Source organism: Ochotona princeps, chromosome 11 (genome assembly GCF_030435755.1).
Source record: "Ochotona princeps isolate mOchPri1 chromosome 11, mOchPri1.hap1, whole genome shotgun sequence".
Taxonomy (NCBI): domain Eukaryota; kingdom Metazoa; phylum Chordata; class Mammalia; order Lagomorpha; family Ochotonidae; genus Ochotona; species Ochotona princeps.
The window spans coordinates 35,387,028-35,412,690 of NC_080842.1; the positions used below are offsets into that span (position 1 = coordinate 35,387,028).

The window sequence follows — 25,663 nt, forward strand, 5'->3', positions numbered from 1 at the left end:
AGTTTACAGGTGTGTGCCTGCAGCAACGAAAACAAAGGTTACCCCGATGCCTCCCAGGTGCAGATGAAAGGTGTCTCTCAGCTGGCTCCACCTTGCCAGCTCTCTGGAGGTGGCACCTGGAATCCTCCGCCTGAGGGCAGGTACCTCAGAGCCTCCCAAGGCAGGGTTTGAAGCCCACACCCACTGGAGCGTTTTCCTCGCCTCCTTCCCCTCTGATTGTGACTGTGGGGGGGCCAGCAATCATCTAGGCTGGCTCTGGTTTTGCGTCCCGGGGAGCGGGAAAGGTGGGAGAGCGAGGCTGGGGCCTCGACAGTAGGGCACGGCCCACGTGCTTTCCTCCAACCGACTCCCCGAGCCTCTCCCGGACCCGAGAGCTAACACTCTAACTCCACCAAGAAAGTGTCCAGGGCCGGACAAGCAGACGCAAGAGGAAGTGGACCGGTTGCCGCCTGGGTAGCTTCCACTCTCTTCCCAGACGCTGCCTTTCCCACGCCGCGGCAGCTCTGGTCCCCAGCAGGGTCCGTCCGGGGCCGCCCTGACCCGCCGGGTAGGAGTAGAAAGCAGCCGGTCCTTGCCCCGTGGCTCCTTCCATCTTCACTCAACCGCTTTCTCCTTTCCTCCCCTGGCATCTTCATCCTCCTTTCCCCCTTCCCGACACCCTCCCCACCCCAACTCCCCAGTCCCCCTGCACCCGCCCAGGCGTGTTTTCCTCAGGGAAAATGCGTCTTGGCTAAAACCTTCCTCCTCGCGGTCCACCCCCCTGGCCTCAGAGCTTTCGCTACGTCCCCTGGGGCCGCCGCTGTCCCCCTGCAGCCCTGGCCCCGGAGCCGGCACAGGCAGGCAGGAGCCGGAGCGCAGGTACCTCAGCGCCGGGAGGCTGGCGCGGCGGCCCGGCGCCTCCCCGAGGTGCGGCGGCCGCTCCGGGGGGAGGCGCTGTGGCGCGGGGCCGCCCCTTGCGCCCCGGGCGCCGGCTGCGGCTCGGCCTCCTCCTCCGCTACCTCCGCCTCCTCCTCCTTTTCCTCCGCCTCCGTGGCTGGGAAAGTGGGAGGCGGCGGCGGCGGCGGCGGCGGCGTGGTGTGTGTGCGCGCGTGAGGGGGGCGGCAGAGAAGAGTCGCCCGGTGCCACCGAGGCGTCAGAGACACTGCGAGCGGCGGGCGCGACGGGGCCGCGTCTGCATCGGCCGCCGCCGCCGCTGCGGGGCCGCGAACAAAGAGGAGGAGCCGAGGCGCGAGGTAGGGCGCGCGGCGGGCGCGGGGCTCCGGCGGCGACCCCTCTCCGCGGGGTTGTGCGGAGGAGGCGGAGGTCTAGGTGTCCCCGCTCCTCCGCGCTGGTCAGTGCCTGTCCCTTCACCCTCAGGTCTCCTTGAGCCAGGAGCACGGACCTGCGGCCACGGAAACCCGCGGCCTCGCTGCCTGGGCAGGAAGCTGTCTGGGCTCGGTGCCGCGGTCTCCCGGGGGCGCAGCCCAGCACTCCCTGCTTCCCTGCTGACTGGATTTCCCTTGGGGACGCTCGCCTCATCTCTGCGGGCTTTCAGATCTGTTTTCTCAGTGGCACTTTGCAGGGCTGAGTTTTTGCAACTTAAGGCCGAGCATTTATTTTTTTTAAGTCCTTGAAAACTTCCAGCAGCAGTCGTCGGGGGGTTGGGGTGGGGTGAGATTATTGTCCCCGGCCTGACCTAAAGGGAGGCGGGAGATGAGGGCAGACTGTTGAAGGAGCCAGCCCCATTCTGAGCCCGGCCGGGTCGCAGCTGCGGCCCCAGCCCGAGACCACCCCTGCCGGGCACCGCAGACACCTGGGCTCTGGGGTGTGTCTGCGGCTGCGGGCCACCGCGCCTCCTTGCAGGTTCGGCGGTACCTGTGCATGCAGCATGGGAGGGAGGCGCGGGCAGCCCTGCAGCTCCCGCGGCCTCACTCTGTCAGGAACAGCTGTTAATGCTTCCATCCAAATCTTTCTATCCCCCCTTTCTTGGGTATTCACGTTTCCCTTAGTTTTGGAAAGGAGCAGCACAGTAACAGGTTTCAATGCTTCCCTCCACCCCCCTGCATGGCCCCATGTTCTTACTAGGCGCACAGTTTTCAAGCCAGCATTCCATTGTCAAATTCTTTTGGTGGCAGTTTGGCCAGATTTTCTGAATGGGATTAGAACAGGCCGTTCAGCGATTCCCTGCACAACACTGCCCTGAAGGTTGCTTTTCTGCGTCTTTTAGCTGCTTTCAAGCAAATCTCTAGTTGTGTCCTTTAGGATTGTCAACCTTCAGCTCTTTTTTGGTTGGGCAAGATTCAATTGTTATATATTTCGGAGCACTGAAGAAACATGTGTATTTAATACTGGGATCATTTAGCAGAAAGATCACATGCGGCTGGGTGTGCGGGATGCCAGTGACTTAAACATTGTGAATTTCCTTGGCCTTAAAAGGATTCCGGTAGAGGAAGCTTTTGGTTGCTTCTGTTCACCTTCTTCTATGAGGTGAAGTCTTCATATCATTTTCAGAGCCAAAGAAATTATGTTCTTAATTGCATTTCATAAATCCTGTGTATGGCAGGGATTCTGCCTGATAGTCGAGAGCTGTTTCTGTGCACCCAACTCCTCTCTATTTTAGGGATTAATTTTGAATAGTTAAAGAGGCTCATTTCGTTTTTAATTGACTTTGGGAACCCCGTGTGAAAGCATACGCACGCCCGGCAGAGGAAGCAGTTGTGTGTACTTTTCAGTTCTTGGCTGCTCAGTGAACTTTTCCCCCAGATAACAGCTCTGATGTTTTTCTTTTTCTTCCGTCTCCCCGTGACTCTAGAGCAAGGCCTGGCATGGATGTGACATGAATCATTTTGAGGGCTGCCCACGACTGTGAGCGTTTCTGAAGCTGTTCTCTGAGTCGAAGTAGATCAACATGGATGAGTCGGCCTTGCTGGATCTGTTGGAGTGCCCCGTGTGTCTGGAGCGCCTGGATGCCTCTGCGAAGGTCCTGCCTTGCCAGCACACGTTTTGCAAACGCTGTCTGCTGGGGATTGTAGGTTCCCGGAATGAACTGAGGTGTCCTGAGTGTAGGACCCTTGTAGGCTCCGGCGTGGAGGAGCTCCCCAGCAACATCCTGCTGGTCAGACTCCTGGATGGCATCAAGCAGAGGCCATGGAAACCTGGCCCGGGCGGCGGCAGTGGCACCAACTGCACCAATGCGTTGAGGGCCCAGGGCAGCACGGTGGCTAATTGTAGCTCAAAAGATCTGCAGAGTTCGCAGGGTGGACAGCAGCCTCGGGTGCAAGCCTGGAGCCCCCCAGTGAGGGTGAGTAGCTGGCAGGGGCAACTTGGTATTCTGGCGTTTTGTTTATTCTTGGGCTTGATGTTATCTAAATGGGCTTTATCAGGTCAGAAGCCTGCACTCTGGGCCTGATAGGGAACTATATACCTCAGCAGCTTTCTTTTTGTCTTCCTGGAAGGAGATGGGAGAGAAATAATACATTTTCTTTTGTTGCTAAAATTCTCTGCCAGTAGTCCCTATTAAGGTGCATTTTTTTTTTTTGAAACAGGTAACCATTCCATTATTCAGTGACATCTAAAATACTGTAGCGTTGTTGTGACCATTTAACAATGGAAATCTGATGTGGTTGCCCCTCCTTCTGGGGCAGTTGGGAGAGTCGCAATAGTGTTTGTGTGTGTCCATGTGTGATAAATATATTACTCATAAATCATAAGTGGGAAAACAAACCTTTTTATATCGCTTAGAGTCATACTGTTGGTTTTATGAATGCACAGCATAGAATTTACTGGTTGGAGGAATTCTTAGCAAATCATGGCCACAGGTAGCAGAGCTTCGTTGCCATGGGAACAAAGCGGCACTTACCACTCCACTAAAGCATCTAGCTTTATGTTGGGCTTTACAGGGAATGAAACAAAGTATTTTCATCAAAATGGTTTTTCCGTGGGATTTAGGCTGAAATAGTTTTAAGTGAAGCTAAATATTTGGATAGTTACCATCACTTAAATTTCTAGAAGGTGAGGTATTCTAAAGAAATAGAGATTAGGTTGTGAATGATGGCTTCCTGATAAGGTGTGCCTTTCTTCTCTTTTATGTAAAAATAAATTAATCACGGACATCATCCGATTGAAGCAATTCCGTTTGTGTTGGTAGAAGCCGTGTCAAACTGGTAAAAACCTATTTCTAAAAAACAGTTCATCTGGATGGGGAATTTTTGTTAAATATGTATAGTCCACCTTCAGAATAGTCTTTTACTTGATGTGGGAAGTACCCACTGGGATGGTCTTCCGCAAGATGAATTCATAAATGTATGACACAGCTGTAGCAGAGCAGGTTCCCCCGAAGCCCATTTTTTACAAGTGATATCATGTGCTTACATCACTGGATATAAAGTATGCAAAGCATTTTAATCTCCACAAAACTGTGGCTCAGAAGAAGAGTTTCCTCATGGGGTTCTCATGTTTCCTTTGATTCATAATTAGTTTTTTTTAAAGGTAGTGAGAACTTTAAGGGATTTTCTTCCCTTGTTTTGGAGCCCACGTGTGGTGAAATTGATCTGCTTACAGTGTTTTAAGATTTCCTTGTATATCATGGAGTTTAATGGTGACTTGATAAGTGTTTATAGATCCATGAGTATTTTAACCTCAGAACCCAGTGATCAGGCTGGTACTGTCTGAGACGCCTACCCCAGGTCTGCTGCTTAGTGAAAGTGTCTATTTGCATCCTCAGTGTGGAGCCTTTGTTTGTTAATTGTTTGCTAATTAGAGTGGGGAAAGCCTAGCTTCCAGCTATGAAGAGGGGTAACTTGGAGGTACACACCTTACCTTACCTGTTGGGAGGAAGGCCTGGAGTGTTTGATCACTGATAAAGAGGAATTTTAGGGGAATCTCAAGCATTCCACTTAATATCCTTTGACTTTCGAGTTTCCTGTCTGAGAATGACTATGCAGTGTCACTTAAGTGAATTCTCACCAGTCTGAACTGCAAGATACCTAAAGTCAGACTTAACTTTCCTTTTTTTTTTTTTTAAGGTTTATTTATTTTTGTTGCAAAGTCAGATATACGAAGAGGAGGAGAGACAGGAAGATCTTCCATCTGATGATTCACGCCCCCCCCCCCCCCCCATGACTGCAGTGGCTAGAGCTGAGCCAGTCTGAAGCCAGGGACCAGGAGCTTCTTCTGGGTCTCCCACATGGGTGCAGGGTCCCAAGGCTTTAGGCCATCCTGGATTGCTTTCCCAGGCCATAGGTAGGGAGCTGGATGGGAAGCAGTGCTGCCAGGATTAGAACTGGTGCCCATATGGGATCCAGGCGCGTTCAAGGCGAGGACTTTAGCCGCTAGGGCACCATTCTGGGTGCCAGACTTCACTTTTCTTAACATTTTTTTGAGATATTGAGCAATTATACTTAAATTAATTTTCTTAAGTTACTTCATGTTTCTTCTTTAGCTTATGAAAAATTAGTTGCCAGAAAACCCAACTGTATTTAACTGTGTTTGAGATGAAACAGTGGAGGTAGATGAAAGTGGATTTGTGTGCCACTTTGCTGGGAGATGGGCAAGGAGTTGGAGGACAAAAACAGCTATTTAGTCCCCTGAGGGCGTACAAATGATGCAATACTTTAAAAAGAATCACCTTTTTTTTTTCTAGTCTAAAAAATGGTTTCTCATTAGCAGTTCCTAATACTGTTTGCTTTGGGCCCGTCCATATCAATTGGGACTACATTGAAGCCCAAGCACTTGAAAGGTAAATAATTTCTAGAAAAGAACTTTTTCGAAAGTAGACCATCTGTACCAAACATGCGGAGGTTGCAATGCACTCCCTTGGCCACTACTGTGAGGTGAGTGACTATAATAAATCACTAAAGTGTATCCTCCCTTCCAGCTTCTGACATGATCAAGTGGTGCTGTGAGCCCGTTTTCACATGTTGTGCAAAGCTGAAAGTGATAACATGTGGAATGTTGCCTCAATTTATTAGTGTGTTCTATGTTACATTAGATTGGGACCATGTGGCTTCCTCATGCATTTAGCTGAGGTAGATTGAATGTTCTCAGCAGATTCAAACATTTCCAACATGTGACACACATCTTGTTCCCAGAATTTTAGTGTTTCCTACATAATAGGAAGGCAAGAAGGAAGGAGTGTTGGAGTCACCATGGGATCTTCTAGTTGTTTACCTTAAGTTTGTTTTTTTAAAGTGTTTTTTTTTTAAAGATTTATTTATTTTATTACAAAGTCAGATATACAGAGAGGAGGAGAGACAGAGAGGAAGATCTTCCGTCCAATGATTCACTCCCCAAGTGAGCTGCAACAGGCCGATGCTGCGCCAATCCGAAGCCGGGAACCAGGAACCTCTTCCAGGTCTCCCACGCGGGTGCAGGGTCCCAAATCTTTGGGCTGTCCTCAACTGCTTTCCCAGGCCAGAAGCAGGGAGCTGGATGGGAAGTGGAGCTGCCGGGATTAGAACCGGAGCCCATATGGGATCCTGGGGCTTTCAAGGCGAGGACTTTAGCCGCTAGGCCACGCCGCCGGGCCCTAAAGTGTTTTTTAATGTTCATTTTTATTTTTATTGGAAAGGCAGATTTGTAGAGAGAAGGAAAGACAGGGAGAAAGATCTCCCCGCTGCTGCTTCATTCCCCAAGTTCCCAAGTGGCCACAGTGGCTGGAGCTGAGCTAATCTGAAGGAGCCAGGAACAACTTCTGAGTCTCCCATGAATGCAGGGTCCCAAGGCTTTGGACCAGCTCAGCTGCTTTCCCAGGCCACAAACAGGACTGGGTGGTAAGTGGATGAGCCAGGACACGAATCAGTGCCCATATGGGATCCTGGTGCTTGGAGGAAGCGTCAAGCCATTACACTGGGCCCTCCTGAAGTTTGGTTTTATGTCAATGTCAAGCAATAGAATGAGCCACGAGGAACAGGAGGCCACAGATAACTTCCTTCAGTGGATTAAAATATGTACATGTAGAAAATATATTAGATGTAAAAAGCATATTTAGTTGCTGCAGTTTTGTGAGCTAATAAAAGAATTTTCCACTTTTTATGTGTAGTTCTGTTGGTTTAAGATCTATTAATGTCTATTAATGTCTATTAATGTCTATTCATATCTGTCCATCTATTTATTATTGCTTAATGACTTCATACTGATTTCATGTCCAAGTAAATTTATTAAAAAACAGGCCACATGACCGCTGATGTATACTTCATGTATTCTTTGCTTAACAAGTATTTATGAAGCACTTAGTAGATGCTGGGTGCCACAGTAGCTGTTGGATACATAATGATGAGTCAACTAGAGAGATTGCATTTATGAACCTTTGAGTTTGTGCTTAGTCTCATGGGGGAAACATGTTGATAAAATAATATCGATATATAGTTAAATGTGATAAATCCAGGGCCCGGCGGCGTGGCCTAGCGGCTAAAGTCCTCGCCTTGAACGCCCCAGGATCCCATATGGGCTCCGGTTCTAATCCCGGCAGCTCCACTTCCCATCCAGCTCCCTGCTTGTGGCCTGGGAAAGCAGTTGAGGACAGCCCAAAGATTTGGGACCCTGCACCCGCGTGGGAGACCTGGAAGAGGTTCCTGGTTCCCTGCATCGGATCGGTGCGCATCGGCCTGTTGAGGCTCACTTGGGGAGTGAAACATGGGATGGAAGATCTTCCTCTCTGTCTCTCCTCTCTGTATATCTGACTGTAAGAAAATGAATAAATCTTTAAAAAAATATGATAAATCCAGTGACAGACCAGTGTTTAGGGTGAGGGCAGGTTTGTAGGAGAGGTGTGTGTGTGTGTGTGTGCATGTGTGTGCGCGTGCGTGTCCCAGAAGCTTCCTTGAGGAAGAGGCATTTGAATTGAAATCTAAAGAAGAAAATGGTAGTAGGTGAAGGGACTGGGCAGAAGGAGATTGTTCACAAGGTCTTCCGCTGTAGCAGGTGTGGGCACAGCTGCTCGGAAGAACTGATACAATTGAGTGTGAACTAAACAAGCCATTGGAAAAGGGACGTAAGATGAACCCTCAAAAGTGATCATATACAAGGTATCAAGTACCATGGTGTTTAGAGCCAGATCAATGATGCAAATAAGTGATGTGCAATGGGTAAAATATAGGCTAAATATGTCATGAGATTTGTGTTAAGTGGTCTCTCGGTGAAGTGCACGGTTGAAGCATGGACTAAATGTGGATTACAGTGGTCAGCACTTGCTCCCTGTTGTGGAAGGTTCAGGGCGAAGCATGACTGTAAAAGGAATTGGTGCTTCTGCAGAGATGCTCTGTTAACTCCTACTAGGCCAACACAAGACGTTTGATGAGGCGGAGGAAAGTATTTCCGAATGGTTGAGTTGAAAAGGAAAAAATGCAGTTTTATGTTCCTTTCTCAGATAGTGTTGGCTGCAGCCACTCCTGAGCTCTTACGGTATTTCATGTTCCATTTCTTCTCTCCATGACCCATTCTCCAGGCCTCGTGTCTGCTCCTTGCCTTACTGTTTCTTAATTCCTCAGTCAGGCTGAAGTCCTCAGTGAGGCTCTAGGGTCTAGCAGGGGGTGGAGGGCAAGGAAGAAGACAGGAACCTGAGCTGCATGCTAATTGGTCATTTTAATATAGAATGCATAATTATTTTTCACATCATGTGAAGTATCATGCAGCCATCATCGGGTAAATCTCAGAGGTGGAATATTATGTTGAAAATGAAAAAGCAATCTGAGTTTCAGAATGAGTACCTACCTGGAAGCATTCTGTTTACAAACAATTCAGCAGTGTAAAAGTACGTTATTAGAGGTGTATGTATTCTTGCAAGTCTGTTCACATGTATTTAGATAGTTATGCATATAGTTTTTTGTTTTACATAAACAGCATTTCATATTCTATATGACTTAGTTTGTTGAAGGTATCTAAAGGCATGTCTGAACCTATTAGATTTCTCCCATTTGAAACAAGAAATATTGGTGCATAATGTATATACAGAAAGGTACACATGTTATAAATATTCATGTGGACAATCCTGGTTTTTTTTCCTTTTTAAATGACTATTTTTTGTTTTTACAGTTGACAGTCTATATGCTCCTGGTAAGAAATCTAATGATAGGAAAGGATGTAATGAAGAAAATCAAGGCTTCCTATCTCTTCATGATTCTGAGGGGTAACCAGTGAGAAGGTTTTTTGAGTGTTGGTTTTCTTCCAGAAAAAATGGGAGCCTATTATGTTATACTCGCTGTTCTGCAGTTCAAAGTTTTTTGTTCAGTGAGGACTGGGACAACTTTCCCTGTCTCCTCACATCAGTCTGAAAGTATTATGCATTGTTATTTTCGTGTTCTGGATGCAGGAAAATGGCTGTAGAGTTCTCTGGCTGCTGAGTGCTGGAGATAGAATTCTGCCCTAGGTCTTCTTCATCAGGGTGACAAGCATTCTCCCTGGTTCTCATGCTGCTTTCAGTAGGTGAATGAGGCTTTTCTTGGTTGTAATGGGATGTGATTGGGGTTGTTTTCTTCCCTGTCCCTGGTTTTATATTTTATTTTTTTCCTCCCCAAGAGGCAGAGAAGTAGTTTGTTGGCAGTGATAGGGGGTCAGGAAGTCAGAGCTTCCTTAGCTTGGTGTATGGGAGGAATGTGGTTTGGAGGCCAGGAGTCTTGGACTCTGCCAACTCTGGTGTCGTCTCATCTGGCTGTGGGGCTTCTCTGGGCTCCATTTATTCAGCACCAAGGCGCTGTGCCCTTAGGGATCTGTGGTCTGTGCAGGTTGGTTGGGAGAATGGGGCTGGGGAGTAGGGTGAGTTTGATTTATCTTTGACTTTTTAGATCCCTGGGTAGTGTCTGGGACTTGCACTCAGAAGAGGATTGTTGAATAAATGACTGAACATGTGAGTGAAGTGAATGCTGACCTCTCTCTAAGGATCCTTAGCTGTGCATTTTTTTAGTGTCTTAGGTTCTTAACTCCTCTTGTGTGCTCATTTCCCACAATCTGTAAAATAGAGCTGACACTCGCACAGCCCAATAATAGACCATGTGTGGATAAATGCAAGAATTTGAGAAATTTGAAGATGTATTTTTAAAGATTTATTTATTTAATTGAAAGGCCAAGTTAGAGGGTGAGACAGAGATCTTTCATTTGTGGATTCACTCTCCAGATGGCCGCAATAGCCGGGGCTATACCAGGGTGGAACTAGGATCCAGGAGCTTCCTCTGGGCCTCCTGTGTGGATTCAGGGGCTCAAGCACCTGGGCCATCTTCTGCTTTCCTAAACACGTTAGCAGGGATTTGAATTGGGAGTGGAGCAGTCAGGACTCAAACTGGTGCCCATGTGGGATGCTGGCTTTGCAGGTGGTGACTTTGCAAGCTGTACCATAGCGCTGGTCCTGAAGATTTTAAAAGTCTGAATATTGGTTGTGATATCAGTCAGTCTTTCTCACAAAGGAGTGTATTTGGGGTGACGAGCCCTAAAGTAATTTAAAAAGAAATGCCCATAAAATGGATGTGGTGTTTGGATAAAGATCTCCACAAAATGGGAACATGAGCATGGTTATTTTAGATCTTACTGGGTGAGAAGCAGCCTGATAAAGATCCATTCTCTTTAGCAAACCCTGAAGGTCTCTTTCCATATTTCCTGTATGTTTCCATTTATATCCCTATGGCTCCAACCCTCTCTCCTCTTTTCTCTCTCTCTTTTTTCTCCTTTAGGTGTCTAAAGAGGTAAAGAATTATTATGCTGTTGCTGCTTGAATGAAGGAGAAAATTAGAAAAGGAGAAAGATAAAATCTGGAAGTCTGTTCTTTAGCTGAAGGTCCTTGCTGTTCTTTGAAAAGTTCCACCTCTGCCCTTGTGTTGGCTCAACTCTTTACCCTGGGTTTCAGCTGGTGTGGAGCCTCTGTAGTTACGTTCATTGTGCTATCTTCCAAGCACGTTGCTTTACCCTGTCCGGAAACGGTGCTCTGCCCTTTCCGAGTGGTTAAGAGACATGCAGGAGGGTATGGTAAAACAAAAAGAAAGTAGTATCATTACTTACATTCACTGTCTCAAACTGCTTTTCCAGGTTGCTTTCTTAGATTGCTCTTTTTGCCCAATGCTTGGCTTCTGGGCTCAATGAAGGAGAATTAAAAACAGAGGCGTGGCAGTAGCAGTAATCTGTCTTCCTACCTGTGCTTCTGGTTTCTTCCTCAGCATACCTTGAGACCCTGTGTCACTTTTGTACACCCCCAGTCCTTAACTCTCACGTGTTTGTAGAAGAATGCCTGGATTTTTCCCCTTCTAGTCAGATACTCTGTTTTTAATTCAAACTCTTTCTATGCTGTTGCCAAACATAGTTTAAGTAAACACAAAACAATATGCAAAAGCCTGTTTTATTTTAAAGGCAAAAAGCAAATGACTTTGTAACTCACCCTGTATCAGGATCTTTCTAGTACACCTAGGATAGTATGATGTGCTTGTGATAGAAATGTTATACGCAGCAGCATAGTATAGTGAGGCACTCAGATTGTAAACCACCCTCATTTATATGGCAACATGAATAGACCAGGGAATACTTAGGATAGCAATATCAGACTTGAATAAAGCTTGGCGGGACAGTGTGATAACCTATTGGCTTATCCCACAAGCGCTGGGATCCCATGTGGGCAGTGGTTCATGTCCCGACTGCTCCACTTCCCTTTCAGCTCCCTGCTTGTGGCCTGGGAAAGCAGTCCCGGATGGCTCAAAGCCTTGAGACCCTGCACCCACATGGGAGACCCAGAAGAAGCTCCTGGCTCCTGGCTTTGGATTAGCTCCTTCCAACTGTTACACCTGCTTGAGGAGTGAGCCAGAGGGCAGAAGCTCTTTTTCTCTGTCTTTCCTTCTTCCTGTAAATCTGCCTTTCCAATGAAAATGAATGAATTAAAAAAAAAAAAAAAAAGCTTGGCCATGATGTTGCTGCCTTTTGGAATTTAGACTCTATCCCCAGTCCAAAGTTTTTAGTATAAAGAGATGGATGTCTTCCACTATACCCCCTTTTAAAAATATTCAGAAATTTCTGGAAGTAGTAGTCTTGAAAAAAAAGTTCTGAGCCCCAGCCACCTTTTTGGTTGGCTCCACAATCCTTTGCAGCGCATGTGCCTGCCAATACCTAGTCAAGAGGATGGTAGCAGTTGCTTCCTGAATGGTGACATATGGGTGGCTGTAAACAAGTGCCATTTTCAAGATAGATGTGTGAGTGGGCTCTTTCGGGGTGGCTGGGAAGGGAATGGAGGTGCCATTTCAGATGGCTAACAGTAGTGGTTGAGGAGTAGCTTGTTTGTGTTGTGGAACATGGGATAAGTGAGCAGTAGGAGGATGTGCAAATGATTTTTTAAGTTACATTAAATACAGTACTGAAAGGCATGGATTGTCAAGTTTAAGCATTTTTCTGTTGGCCCAAGGAAATAAATTCCTTAAAGTGTTTTTTTTTTTTTTTTCAGGAAAGCAAATCACTTTGAAATACTATTTTTATTGCTTACAATTTGGGAGTAAATGAGCAGTAGTGAATTTTCATTATTTTAGGATGCCATAAATGGTTTTAGGAAATGAAGAATTACACAGAAATATAAAGTTTGTTGTAGGATACTCTGTAAATAGTTTTAATTTATGCAAAGCACTCCCTCCCATAATACATTAGCAGCCAAGTAAAAATGTCAGTGTGGGATATATACTTTGTAAGGTTTCTGGAAGTATGTTTGAACACTGTTTGAAAGTTCAGAATTAAATATAAGAATATCCAATTCCTATAGAGTTAAAAATATTCTTACATACCTAATTATATAACTGCCTGTTTTTAAAATATTAGACATTTAGCTTAAACATTTGTATGTATAATAAAGTTAAATTTCAAACTTTATATTTTCATTTTCACAGTTACTCAGTTATAGCTAGTTTCTGTTTCATTTCAATATTAAACTTGTGATTTTAAACACAGTCTTTGAGTTATTTCAGAATTTTTTACTTTCTCTCCCCTAGTTGAACATTATTGAGAAGCTTATTATGAGGCTAACATTTTTGTAATTTTGGTGGACCTAATTATGTTTGTTTAAAAAAAGAAAAAAAGATTTGTTTATTTGAGAACAAGTGGAGGAGAGTGACAGGGAAAAAGAAAGCAAGAGAGAGGCCTTTCACTTGCTTGTTCATTCTTCCTGATTGTAGCTGCTATACAACAACAGCTAGATTTAGACCGGGCTGAATCTGGGATCTAGGAACTCATCCTGGCCTCCCACATGGGCCGCAGGTCCTCAAATCCAAAAGCCATCTCCTGCTGCCTTCCCAAGCTCATTAGCAGGGAGCTGGTTTGGAAGCAGACTGGGTCTTGAACAGGCCCTCCAGTGTGGGATGCTTGCATGACAAAGTAGCAACCTGTTGTGCCAGAGTCTGGAGGGAGTTGGGATTAGGAACTGGCTGCACTATTTTCATTTTTTTGTCTTAATTAGACTACTAATAGCCTTTTTTATTTTTCTCTTAGTTACTTAGTTTTATAAGACAAATTCAGAATATAGGAAGTGTTCATGGTGTTGTATGAAGACTGATGTTGCTGGAGCTGATGGGTTGGTTGAAATGCATCTTCATCTGACAGCTTGATATGTTTACATATCAGCTATTCCAACAAAATCTTCAGTCTCACACCGGCAGAGTGTTGGATCTCGACATAAAAGCCATGACAATGTATGATGTAGGAACTTGGGGTTTCCTGTATAATAGAGGAAAGGAGGACACCTTGTGTCCAGTGCTGGCTTTGTGATATAGGTGGCTGTTTTCTCTTTCCTGGGCCATATGTTCTCCTTTTGTAAGACAAGTCTTGCTTGATACCCGGGTTCCTTTGCAGTTCTAAAATTTTGAAATGAATTACAAAAGCGAAGACCAACTTTGATATTATGCATTCAGAACAAAGAGGTTGGTATCTGGGTATCATCTTGTTAACAGTAACACATGCTACTTACAGTCACTCAGGAACACAAATAACTCGCTGTGCCTGCCCTGGGAAGCTTCAGATGAACAGCTACTCTCCTGTAATCCTGTATGTTTTCCCATGGGTGGAGGAGAAAAGCCTGACTGAGGACCCAGCTCCACATGATGCTTGATAGATCTCATCTGCTCAGAATAGTCTGCCGCCTCTATTCTGCCTGATTTCATGTGAAGTTATCACACTGTCTGAAGTCACACCAAGGGACTGTCCACATATTAGAATATTCTGCTCTTCAGCAGAACATGAATTTACTCAGTCATGTTTTTTTGCAGTTAACTGACTTGAGAAACCTCCGTAGATGGGCATTTATGCTGAAAGAGAGGGCTGGCAGGTATCATAGTCTTCATTCTGTTGCTGTAGCAGAACTCCACCAACCGGGTAATAAACTGACTGTTCTGGAGGCTGTGAAGTCCAAGGAGGAGGCACAGGCATCTGTCAGGGTCTTTGCCATGTGTCATAACATGGCAGAAAGGTGAAGAGCCAGGGAGCACACACCAAAGAAAAAGTTTGAAGGCAGAATCTTTTTTTTTTTTAAACCATTGCCCTTGAATTCCCTTCTCAATGACGACTGTAATCCAACTGGCTCTTATCAAGTCCCACTTCCCAATGCTATTTCATTGGGGGATTAGTTTCCAACACATAAATTTGTGGGATGCTTTCCAACTGTAGCAGCAGGTAACGGAGCTGCTTTGCAGTCAGGCAAGCTTGGATGGCAGAGCAGTGGGGAGAAACTTAAGCGAGGCGACCAGGTCATTCATGCTTCACATAAGGGTACTTTTGAGAATAGAAAAGGGATGCTGTTGATAATTTTGCAGTGCCGGCATGAGTCAGCTAGGACTGTCTAGGTGCAGATGGAACCACATGGTTCTAGCTGAGGGCAGTGTGGGTGAACTCAGGAAAAATTTCAGGGAAAGTTTAGAGGAATTGAATTCTTATTCCGAATGCTTTTTGTGTGCCTGTAGTTCTTGCTGGATAGAAAAATCTGAGGTAGTAGAAAATGCAATGGCTTTAGCATGAGGCAGACCTTCTGCATTCCTGTTATCTCAGTAGTTCTTGGCCACGAGCCTCATTTCTCCTTTTGTAACATGGTAAAGAGCTTCTCTAGTCTGTGAGGATTACACAAAAACCATCTTAAGTGCACAGAACCCAACTGCTCAATAAATTTAATACCTTCTTTTTTTTCTTTCTAGAAATTAGTTTTTTTAGTATCATATTACAGTTACAAAATAAAAAAATTACATCTGTATGTGTGTGGTGTGTATGGTCTGGTGATTTGATTAACTAATGTGAATAATATTAATAGCAAAGGACATTTTGTTCTGTTTTGAATAACCATGACTTTAGATATCCAAAATATTTGTAAGTTAGTGACTACAAATGCTCTTAAAATATGTGGTTTAGTCCCGGTTCTACCTGTAACTGTATGGTAACACTCATCAAGTCAGTTTCCCTGGGCCTTGTCTGTAATAGGAGATGGTGAGCAATTTCTCTCTGGCTTGCCATCCTTTGATAAGACATCTGGGTGGCAGAATTCATTATGTATTAGACCATCTGTGACTGTCTTCATTTGCTTCCTTTCTTCCCTCTCTCCTTCCCTTTCTCTGTTCCTCCACCCTTTCTTTTTTGGGGGGGAGGATGGGGGAAAATTCTAATGCAAATACTTTAAAATATGTATCTTTTGATTGAATTCTTTATTTGGCATAGAATTGAAAAGTCCTAAGACTCTGTAAGGAAGACAGGGTTTGCATTATGGCACAGTTCCTGCTTTTTTTTTTCCCAGTCTGTTAGAATAGGTTGTTATGCTCTCCCATAGATATTGTAATACTACTTTGGGATTGTGTGTGTGCGTAAGTGTGTATGTTTGCTGTGTGTTTTATCTCATTCTGGGCTGATCTTTGTTTAATTTCCTCATCATTGCTCCTCTTTCCCTGACTTTCATTAAGATTATGTTGCTTTAATAAATGTTATTCTTTAGTTTATTAAAGTTTTGATTATTTTTATATCATGTGCTTGTCCTTTTTATGGGAACCAGAAATGGTCCTATTCATACCTATAAACAAGTACATAACTTGTTTTTTTTTTTTTAAAGACTTACTTATTTACTTGAAAGGTAAAGAAAATCAGACACAGAGAGACAGAATGATAGACAGAGAGATACCTTGCATCTGTGGTTCACTCCGCCAATGACCACAGTGGCTGGAATTATGTCAGGCCAAACCCAGGAGCCCAGAGTTTTTTCCAGGTCTCCCCATGTAAGATTTCTCAGGCACATCAGCAGGGAGCTGGATCAAAAGTGGAGTGGTCGGACCCATGTGAGATGCTGGCTTAACTTACTATGCTACAGTGCTGGCCCCCAAATTCATAACTTTTGTGGTGTATTTTGGAAATGCAGCAGAGCCATGCTGTGTTTCAGCTTTCAGCAGGTTTATGTATGTGTGTATGTATTTTTTTTCTGAATGGATCTTCTTTGAGTAATTAATATACACATTTCATAGGCTAGGAGAGGATACTAGGTGAACACTTGCAAAGATGGCCATCTACTATATTATTTAGAAGTTTCTTAAGGGGCCAGGCGCTGTGACCAGCGGCTCGGGTCCTCACCTTGAACGTCTTGGGATCCCATATGAACATCGATTCTGGTCCTGGTGGTCCTGCTTCCCATCCAGCTCTCTACTTGTGGCCTGGGAGGGCAGTCAGGGACGGCCCAAAGCCTTGGGCCCCTGCACCCGCGTGGGAGACCTGAAGAAGCTCCTGACTCCTGGCTTCGGATTGGCACAGCACCAGCTGTTGTGATTGCTTGGGAGTGAATTGTCTGATAGAGGGTCTTGCTCCCTGTCTCTCCTTCTCTCTATATATATAAATCTGACTTTGCAATGAAAATAGATATATCTTTGAAAGAAAAAAAAAGGAAGAAAAAAGGGGAGGGGGAAGAAATTTGTTAAGGACATTTCCAAAGCTTGTTTATAACTTATTGCAATGCTTTACAGTCTTTTAAGCCAGGAAGTTCTCTGGTATCAACTATAAATGCCTGTCCTTGCAATGTAATCTCATTCCTCTCGTCTCATCCTAATGGAAAATAAGTGCTCCCTTGTTCACTCTTCTTCCTGACCTCGCAGGCGGCTGGGCAGCCCGGCCTCCTCCCAAGCCATCTTTTATCTGAACTAAATAACCGGGTTTCCTTTCCATGGCCTCTTAGGACCCATTTCTGAACATTTTAATCATTGTAGTCACTCTCTTTTGGATCCTGTCCAGCTCCTACTTATCTTGCTTGGGTTCAGGTCCAGAAGAGCTCTTAGCAAGGTAATAAAGTGTCTTGGTGTTGTGGAAGGATTATCATGTGACCCTGCCGAGCATGCTGTCTGTTTTTACATCCTGGTGTTCTGGACCTTTTAAGAATCACAACTTTGCTGATTCATACTTTGCCCTATTCTCAGATATTTCTTGTGCAACAAACAAATCAGTTTTTTCTCATCTGTTACTGGAGTGGTTAGTTTCTGTTGCCATCCCCCCATTAGATGTCACTTGCTTGTTTCTGTAATCCTTATGGTAATGACAGCAGTTTGCAGCTGTCAGTGGGAACTGAAAATGGCGATACCAATGTCATTTCTTTAATGAATATTTGTCATGAAATGGATGCTTGCTCTTAAAAATACATGTATTTTATTTATTACATTTCTTTTTGGTGTTTTGTGCGCCTATTTGGTACTTAATTGTTCTGTAATTAATTGTATTTTCTTTTTGTCTCCGCTCCTAAGTTGTAAGGATCTTGAGAGCAGGAGCTCTTTTGTGTGTTGTACCTTTTCTCTGGTCTGCACAGTGGGAAAAGTTGAGATGTTTAGTTCAGTAAATACATCTCTGTGACACTGATGGAAAGTGTTCATATTTCACCATCCTCCCAGGTCCGTTTGGACACATTTTTAGCTGTGTAAGTGATATATATTTTTGGTGACTTTAATCACATTCATTTTTTCCATTGTTTAAGTCAGCAGTGAAAGTATTATCCAAAAGTTGAGTAAACTCTTAGGAAACTTGACTGAATGCTGAGTAACATTTCTCTTAGATCATTTGTGTTAGACCCATCATGGTGGTCTAGAAGTCATATTTTCTTAGTTTATTAGAAATTTCTATTGAATTGAATCATAAACCCTGTGACAGTCAAAACATGTCTCCCCCATACATTATTCTTACATAGGAAAATGAAATACATCTATTAGAAATTAGCTAATAGGCGTCTTAGCCTTATATTTTGATTTGTCAAACCCAAGTTTGGAATGGGCAATGTTACATTTCAAAGAGAACTCTACTTTGATGCAGATGATCTATATACCAAGTAATTCCTGTGGTGGGTAATCATACGCAAAGTAGGAAGCCCAGGCAATGGTGTGGTTAGCAATAGCACTGCCACAGTTTAAGTCCTGTGGGAGATTACGTGTACATGCAAAATTAAATTAAAATTCCTGAGGATGAGATGGAAAGAGGAAAGAAAAGGGCATTAAAACAATAAATTAGTCCTTAGGGATTCTTTTAAGTCTCATATCATAAGCCATCCAGCTATGAAACAGAACATGACAAGGCCTTGTGGACTCTAGTTCAGATACCTGTGAGGCTGATTCTTTGTGATCATGAAAACGTTTGTGGTTTAACTATACCCATGGACATAATTTGAGTTATTCTAACTTCTCTTGGGGGGGAACAAGCTGATACCTGCAAATAACACTGCATCTACCTAATGTTTCATGGCAGATCTCAAGGAGTAGCATGTTAGTCAGATCTTGCTTTCCAGGTCCACTGTGAATGAAGAGCTCCCATGGGAGGAATGGGAATTCTTTGTGAATATTTATTATGCAAATGTATATGTGTACTAGGTTTATTTACATTTCTTTGCCTCTTGGACTGAGAGATAAGCTTACTTAATGTTTATTCATTTTCATCTACTTGAAAGTCAGAGAGAGGGACCAGCACGGTGGCCTATTAGCTAAAGTTCTTGCCTTGAACATGCCTGGATCCCATATTGGCTGGTTCTAATCCCAGCAACCCTGCTTCCCATGCAGCTCTCTGTTTGTCGCTTGGGAAAGCAGCTGAGGACAGCCCAAAGTCTTGGGATCCTGCACCCGTGTGGGAGATCTGGAGGAAGTTCCTGGATCCTGGCTTCGGATCGGCACAGCACTGGCCGTTACAGTCATTTGGGGAGTGAATCATCAGACGGGAGATCTTCCTCTCTGTTGCTCCTCCTCTCTGTATATCTGACTTTCCAATAAAATAAATTTTTTTGTTTTAAAGAAAGAAAGAGTAAGAGGGAGTGAAGGAATCTCCTGTTCACTGGTTCACTCCTCAACTTCCCAAACTGATATAACTGGAAGACCAAAAGTCGGGAGCCTGGACCTCCATCCACATTTCCCACAGCATGACAAGGACCCAAACACTCGAGTCATCATCTCCTGCCTCGCAGGGTGCCACGTCAGAAAGCTGGGATAGAAGCAGAAGAGTTGGGCCTTGGACCAGCATTCTCCCTGTGAGATGTAGGCATTCCCAAGTGATGGCCTAATCCATGGAACCACAACATCCAACCTGGGAAGTTATTTTTGTACATTAAATACAAAAAAATTATATCAATTTCTCAGTCTCCTTCCTATCCCCCTCGCTTTTGTCTGTGTTCAGTTTAGTGGTGTTGGGACAGGATTTGGGCAGAGTGTACTCATCATTAACAGTTAGTGTCTCATCTTTGTTTAACTGCCCCTGGCTATAACCCATCTGGGTTGTTGCTAGCTTAGGATTTTTTAACATGCCTTATATTTAGTGATATATGTTGAAATTTAGGACACATGAAAAAAGGTTGCCGTTTCATGGCAGGATTAACGGACATACCATGATTTTAAGCCTAAGATTAAGTAGATAAGCCAAAAATAGGGAAAAATTAACTTACAGCTTGGTACTTGACTCAGTTTTCTTGTTAGTAGAGTGTTATCTAGTAATTATGCAAAGTTGCTAATTATTGGCAACTATATACTAGATAATACAGTCTGTACAGTTGGGAGTAATTAGATTGGAACTCTCAGTAGCTTTAGAATGAAAACAGTAGCATTTTTAGTTTGACAGCAGAATCACTTTTAAATGACCATGAAAACATTTAAAGACCTGATCCTATGGAATAATGTATATCTGATTCCAAAAGGTAAATTCTTGATGAATTACCTTGAGAGAAATAGGTAACAGGGTAATTTATAATGTTGAAAGAGTGAGGTAAAATTTAGTAACTCTGTGTTCTGTTTGTTGCATCTACTTTAGCCATGAATGAATTCATTATGTTCTTAAAGAACTTGTTTTGCACTGATATCCCTGTTTGAAAAAGGAAACTGTGGTAAATTTCCTAAGCTGGAAGACTCAGCAGGCTTCAAAACATGAAAATACAGGCTCTCTTATGTGCAGCCTGGAACACGGAGTTCATTACCTGCACATGCCACCTTTCCCATGGCTCTCGACAGCACGCCAGGGTCCTTGCTCTTGTAGGGATCCAATCTATCCTCTACAGTCTCCAACTGATAATAGGTGCACGTATTTGGCACAGATGCCATGATCAAAGGTGATGTGAACAATGCATACATTTATGATCCATGGATGTGCAATCCTTTTTTAAAAAGTTTCAACAAAGACTGGTGTTGCAATTTTGTTAATAAAACAGATATTCAAGAAAGGAACAGTTCCTAGTAGGTTACGCAGCCCCAAGTCATTCAAGAGTAATGAAGTGGTTTTTCTGAAACAGATTGTGTTTCTTTATGAAGGAAGCCACCTTTGTTCCCTGTCATTGATGCATTCCATGTGGGTGAGGTCACGCTGGATCCCTGATATCTTTCTGTTTTCATAAAAGGGAGAAAATGTCTGCTGACTGCTCCTGGTACATTCCATTTCTCGCAGCCTATAAAATAGGGTTTCAGCATACCTGTCTATTAAGAGCTTTTGAAGGACAAAAGCCAACCTCAGGGGCTTTGTGAGGCATGAATTGACAATAAAAGACAGTATGTTTGTTTTTCAAATAGGCTGTTTTAAGGACAAAAGAACTATTCACTCCTACATGACTTTCATGTAGTTACAATAAAAGGAAAGAGGATGGTCAGTCACATTTTGTGCATGATTTTAAGGCTGCTTGTCTGAGATTATTTTAAACAATAGTTTTTAATTATTCTGATGAATAAAGTCACTGAGAAGAATGAGTGTAAGACAGCGTATAAGTATTTCTACATCGTGATGCATCAGGTTAAGCCATTGCCCGAGATGCCAGCATGCCATGTGAGCCCTGGTTCTAGACCTGGCTGCTCTGCTCTGATCCAGATCCCTGTTGTTTTTGTTTTGTTTTTAAGGATTTATTTTATTTTTGTTTATAGAGAGAAGGAGAGAGAGGGAGTGAGAGAAAGGAAAATAGAGAGAACCTTCCATCCACCAGTTCACTCTCCAAATGGCTGCAACAATTGGAGCTGGGCCTGTGTGAAGCTAGGAGCCTGGAACTTCTTCTAAGTCTCCCACATGGGTGCAGGGGCCCAAGGACTTTGACCATCCCCTGCGACTTTCCCAGACCATAAGCAGAGAGCTGTATAGGTCAGCTGCCTGTTAATTTGTCTGGGGAAGCTGTGGAAGATGGCCTCAGCTCTTGGGCTCCTGTCACCCTTGTAGGAGACCAGGATGGGGTTTGTGGCTCTTGTCTTGCCTTTGCCCAGCACTAGCCATTGCAGGTGTTTGTGGAGTGAACCAGTGAATGAAGATCTGTCTCTCTGTATTTCTTTCTGTTACTATTCCTTTAAAAAAATCTTTAAAAAGATTTTTACATCTGCTTCTTTAGATAGAATGAAATTTAAGACCTAATTCCTTGCCTTCTGCCCCTCATCCTACAAGAACTGAAGGATAAAATAATACCCTAACTAATCTTTTTGTTTCACAGTGTGTCATAGTGCAAGTGTCACTCTTAGGCAGGGCTTGGACAGTGTGATTTAATAGCCCATTAGACTTGGGCAGCACAGCCCTTCTCTGCCTTTCTCCCACCAGATGTCCTGAAGTTGGCTATTCTTCTCTAACAATACATGTTTCCCACTGTTCATCAAACTGCCATGTCCTGCGGTCCTTGCACCTGCTCTTCACCAGCCTGGAAGGAAGGTCTGCTTTAGTCAGATCGCAAAATGATTTTCTTTTACCTAGTTTGTTCTCTTCTCAAATGTCACTTTCTTAGAAGTATCTTCTCTGAACCCCATTTTCAAAGGGGCCCCCACTCTGTTGTCAATCTTCTAGTCTCTGTTTAATTGTGGCACTCTGCCCACCTACAATTTTAAGGTTTATTTATTAGTGTAGTTAATCATATCACCCAATGTATAGTAAGTTCTGTGAAGACCTAGGGCTATGTATATTCCTGCCTGTATCCACAGCAGAACACTGTGTGGCATGCAGTAGGCTCTCAATGGTCGTTTACTTAGTGTTTATTGGTGTTGCTTTGTAAAGCTCGGATAACAAAGGATGACAAATGGAAAAATGTTAATCATTCAGATGTTTAAGTTGAAATGGAAAGAATTTATAGATGAATAAAGTGTCATGTTTATTTGGATAATCATTTTATGTTGTTTTAGAAAGATAAATGTCGATTGACTTAAAATACTAAAAAATAATCTTACCATGAGTGCTTTTTTGAACAGAGAGATGAACAACATGGTTCTAAACTGTAGCACATCTCTGCTTTTACCCTCATAAGTGAGTACAGATCTTTCATAGCTGATAGTGTTGGTGTACTTCAGTACTCATACTTCCAAAGCTACCCAGAACACGAGCTGTGAGCACATGGAATGGAACAGCTTTTCATGTTTCTGCAAACTTCTGTGCTGAGTATATTCTTGGGAAGAGAAGTGACATTGTTTTCTGTACCTAAAATTGTTTAAGGAGTGGGTGGAAACACCTATTAATCTTAGCTGTGTCGTGACTTGAGCAAATATATTTCCTCATATAATGTAACGTGGATTCAAATTAGCCTTCAGATATCTTTTTTTTTTTCTCCCTTGCAAGATAATACAACTGTGTTAAGGGTTGATTCTGTGGAGTGTCTGGAGCTGGATGATTAATGTCAGAAATGAATTTCCTTTTTCTAATATGATCACTGTTGTGCATATATATAAAATGTTAAATCCATTTAACTGTCCTTATGTAGGCACTCATTCGCATGACTACAGTCACGTTTTGCCAATTACCACACAGTCTTCCTCTGACTTATTTACTTGGGGAACCACGCTTGCTAAAAAGATATCCTTCCTGTTTTTGCCTTCTGTGTTTTCATCAGTAGGAATGAATCCTTGCGTGTGTGTGTGTGTATCAATGGGTAATCCTGTGCTTCTTTCCACAAAACAATACAAGACATGTTTTTCATTCCCCCTAGCAGCTTATCTTGATAGCCCATGGCCGCTGAACAGACTGTTCAAGACAAATAATTTACCAAGAGTAGACATTTCTTTTCTTGCAGTCTTGGCTGCTACGAAGGCCGACATCAAATCACTGGCAAGTGTGTTCATGTGGTGAGGGCTGCTGACTGTGTCTGAGATGGTTTTGCTGGAGGTGGGAGGACGCCTGGCTAAAGGTGAAAGAACAGAGGCTATTGGTCCCATTCATGAGATTGGAGCTCAATCGATTGTCTTTTAACTGTTTTTTCTTTTTTTGTAACTAGAAAGGCAGAGTGAGAAAGGAAAAGTGTGTGTGTGCGTGTGTATGTTGCGGGGGGTGGTCATTCCCACTGATTGGCTGCACAATTAGCTGAGGCTGGGCCAGGCCAAAGCAGGATCTTGGGACTCTATCTGGGTCTTTTATGTGGCTGACAGGGTCTCAAGCACTTGAGCCATCATTTGCTGCTTTCCCAGGCACATTAACAGGGAGCTGGATTAGAAGTGGAACAGCTAGGACTCAAACTGGCAACCATATGTGATGCTGGTGTTGTCGGTAACAATTTAAGCTATTATGTCACAGAGCCTGCACCATAATCACCTCTTAAATGCCTCACCTCTTAATATCATCACATTGGCAGTACCTGAATTTTGTGTGGGTCACATTCAAACTGTGGCTTGGAGAATTTATCAGAAATAGTTGTGAGTAGTGTACCCATTAGGGTAATGTGAAGAAGAAGTGCATTTCAAGCTAATAGAGCTCTTGATATGTGTTTCTGGATAGACCTTGGATCTGTTGGGTGAATGCCTCCACAACCCACACTGGGAAACAGGACTGCCCTATGGATGTCTCTCCCTATCTCTAGTCCTGTCATCAGCTCCAGGGGTTCTGTTATTTGCAGAAATGTCATGATAATTCCTCACACTCAGACTACAAAGCCAAAAACCCTTTATTGTGTGCAGAACAGTAGCACTATTCTATCTCCTAGCACAAGTACCCCATCTGCTGCCCCAGTATGTGTTACTGTCATTTGTTAGGTGATGATAGCGTAATCACCTCTCCAGATGCCAGGCTTCCTTCTGAACAAACGCACACACCCTGGAAATGTTGGACCTGCGTGTCTGGCCTCACCCCTCCAGCAGAAACACACAACTTCAGGACTTGCCTCTTGTTACCAGGCCCATCCGTAGCTCTGTGCACTGTTGGTCACTCTCTCCTGCACCTAGCACGCACGTCTAAGGTTGCCGTGGACACCATCCCCCATTCATTCACTCAGTAAACAATTCTTAAGCAGGAGAGCTGGCAGCTGCCGTGTCTGCTGCTGCTGTCCACTGCTGCAGTCTCCATCTGACCCCATCAAGCTTGTTTCTTCTCTTTCCACCCCACGCCTGTAGTTTGATTTGCCGCCTCTCCTTGTCCCACTCCAGCCCCTCCTGCCCTCCTCTTCTCCAGTTTCAGTGTCTGAGTCTTTGTCTTCACTCATCACCCCTTTTCCAATCAGCACATCATGTCTTACTCTGTTAAATAGCCCCTTAAATTCCTAAGTCCTTTTGATGGATGGTAGAAAAGTGAGTAGAGACCAAAGCATATGGTAACAGGTGGCTGCTTTCATAGTGTACTGCAAAATAAAACTTTGTCTCTTTCCACCTTTCTTTAGTTTCGATGAAGAGCCATGATACTGCTTTAAGTGTTGTTTTTTTTTTTTTTCTGTAGCAGTCGTGGAAGATTGTCATATATACCAGGAAATTATTTTATAGATGAAAAAATGTGAATGAGCTTTTAGTTTCACAGCGAAATAATTGCTAGTTAAATAACTTACCTTAGTGGATCAGAACCAGTTAATGTAAGTTTGTGTCTCTCTTAAAATGAAAGTTGAAAAATTAAATCTTCTCGTTGGTAATTTGATTTGTAGGAAGTGGGTAACAAAGGATTCCAAACAGGGCTTTAAAAATCAGTTCTAATTGATTGGCTGTGCAGATGCATCAGCTAACATTGGGAGACAATTAGTTTAATTATGTTTAAAATACAGTTGCATGCCTAAATGGATAATCACACCCTCAGGCCTGCCTATCTTTTTCTACTTTCTGCTTGAGGCACTAGTGAATTTTTTGGCCATTAAGCATGACCTCTTCAGTGGTTGTGGAGCAGAATAAAGTGACAGAATGCAGAGTTTCGGGAGTGTAGGAACTCCTAGCTCGGAGTTTGATGCTTTGGTGGTAATAACTGTATAGCAGTTCTGGATGAAAATAATAAGTTATGCTAGGGAATTGTGTTCTCTAGCTAACATTCCCACTTTATAGTCTTATCATTGGAAATATGAATTCTCTATGAACTATCTGACTTA

At 43.6% G+C, this 25,663-nt stretch overlaps 1 protein-coding gene across 2 annotated transcripts in view; it reads left to right on the forward strand.

Annotated features, from left to right (window-relative positions):
* Window positions 1-302: 302 nt before the first annotated feature.
* The window catches only part of SH3RF1 (SH3 domain containing ring finger 1), a 170,433-nt gene continuing 145,072 nt past the window's right edge, over window positions 303-25,663 (forward strand). The window contains exons 1-2 of one of the 2 annotated variants that reach the window (XM_058670011.1): window positions 303-547; window positions 2,792-3,280. In XM_058670011.1, the coding sequence (XP_058525994.1) occupies window positions 2,888-3,280 (393 nt within the window). In that variant the 5' untranslated portion in view covers window positions 303-547; window positions 2,792-2,887. Of the gene's footprint in view, window positions 548-1,039; window positions 1,233-2,791; window positions 3,281-25,663 lie in introns of those variants that run through there. The other variant, XM_058670010.1, reaches the window with a different exon arrangement.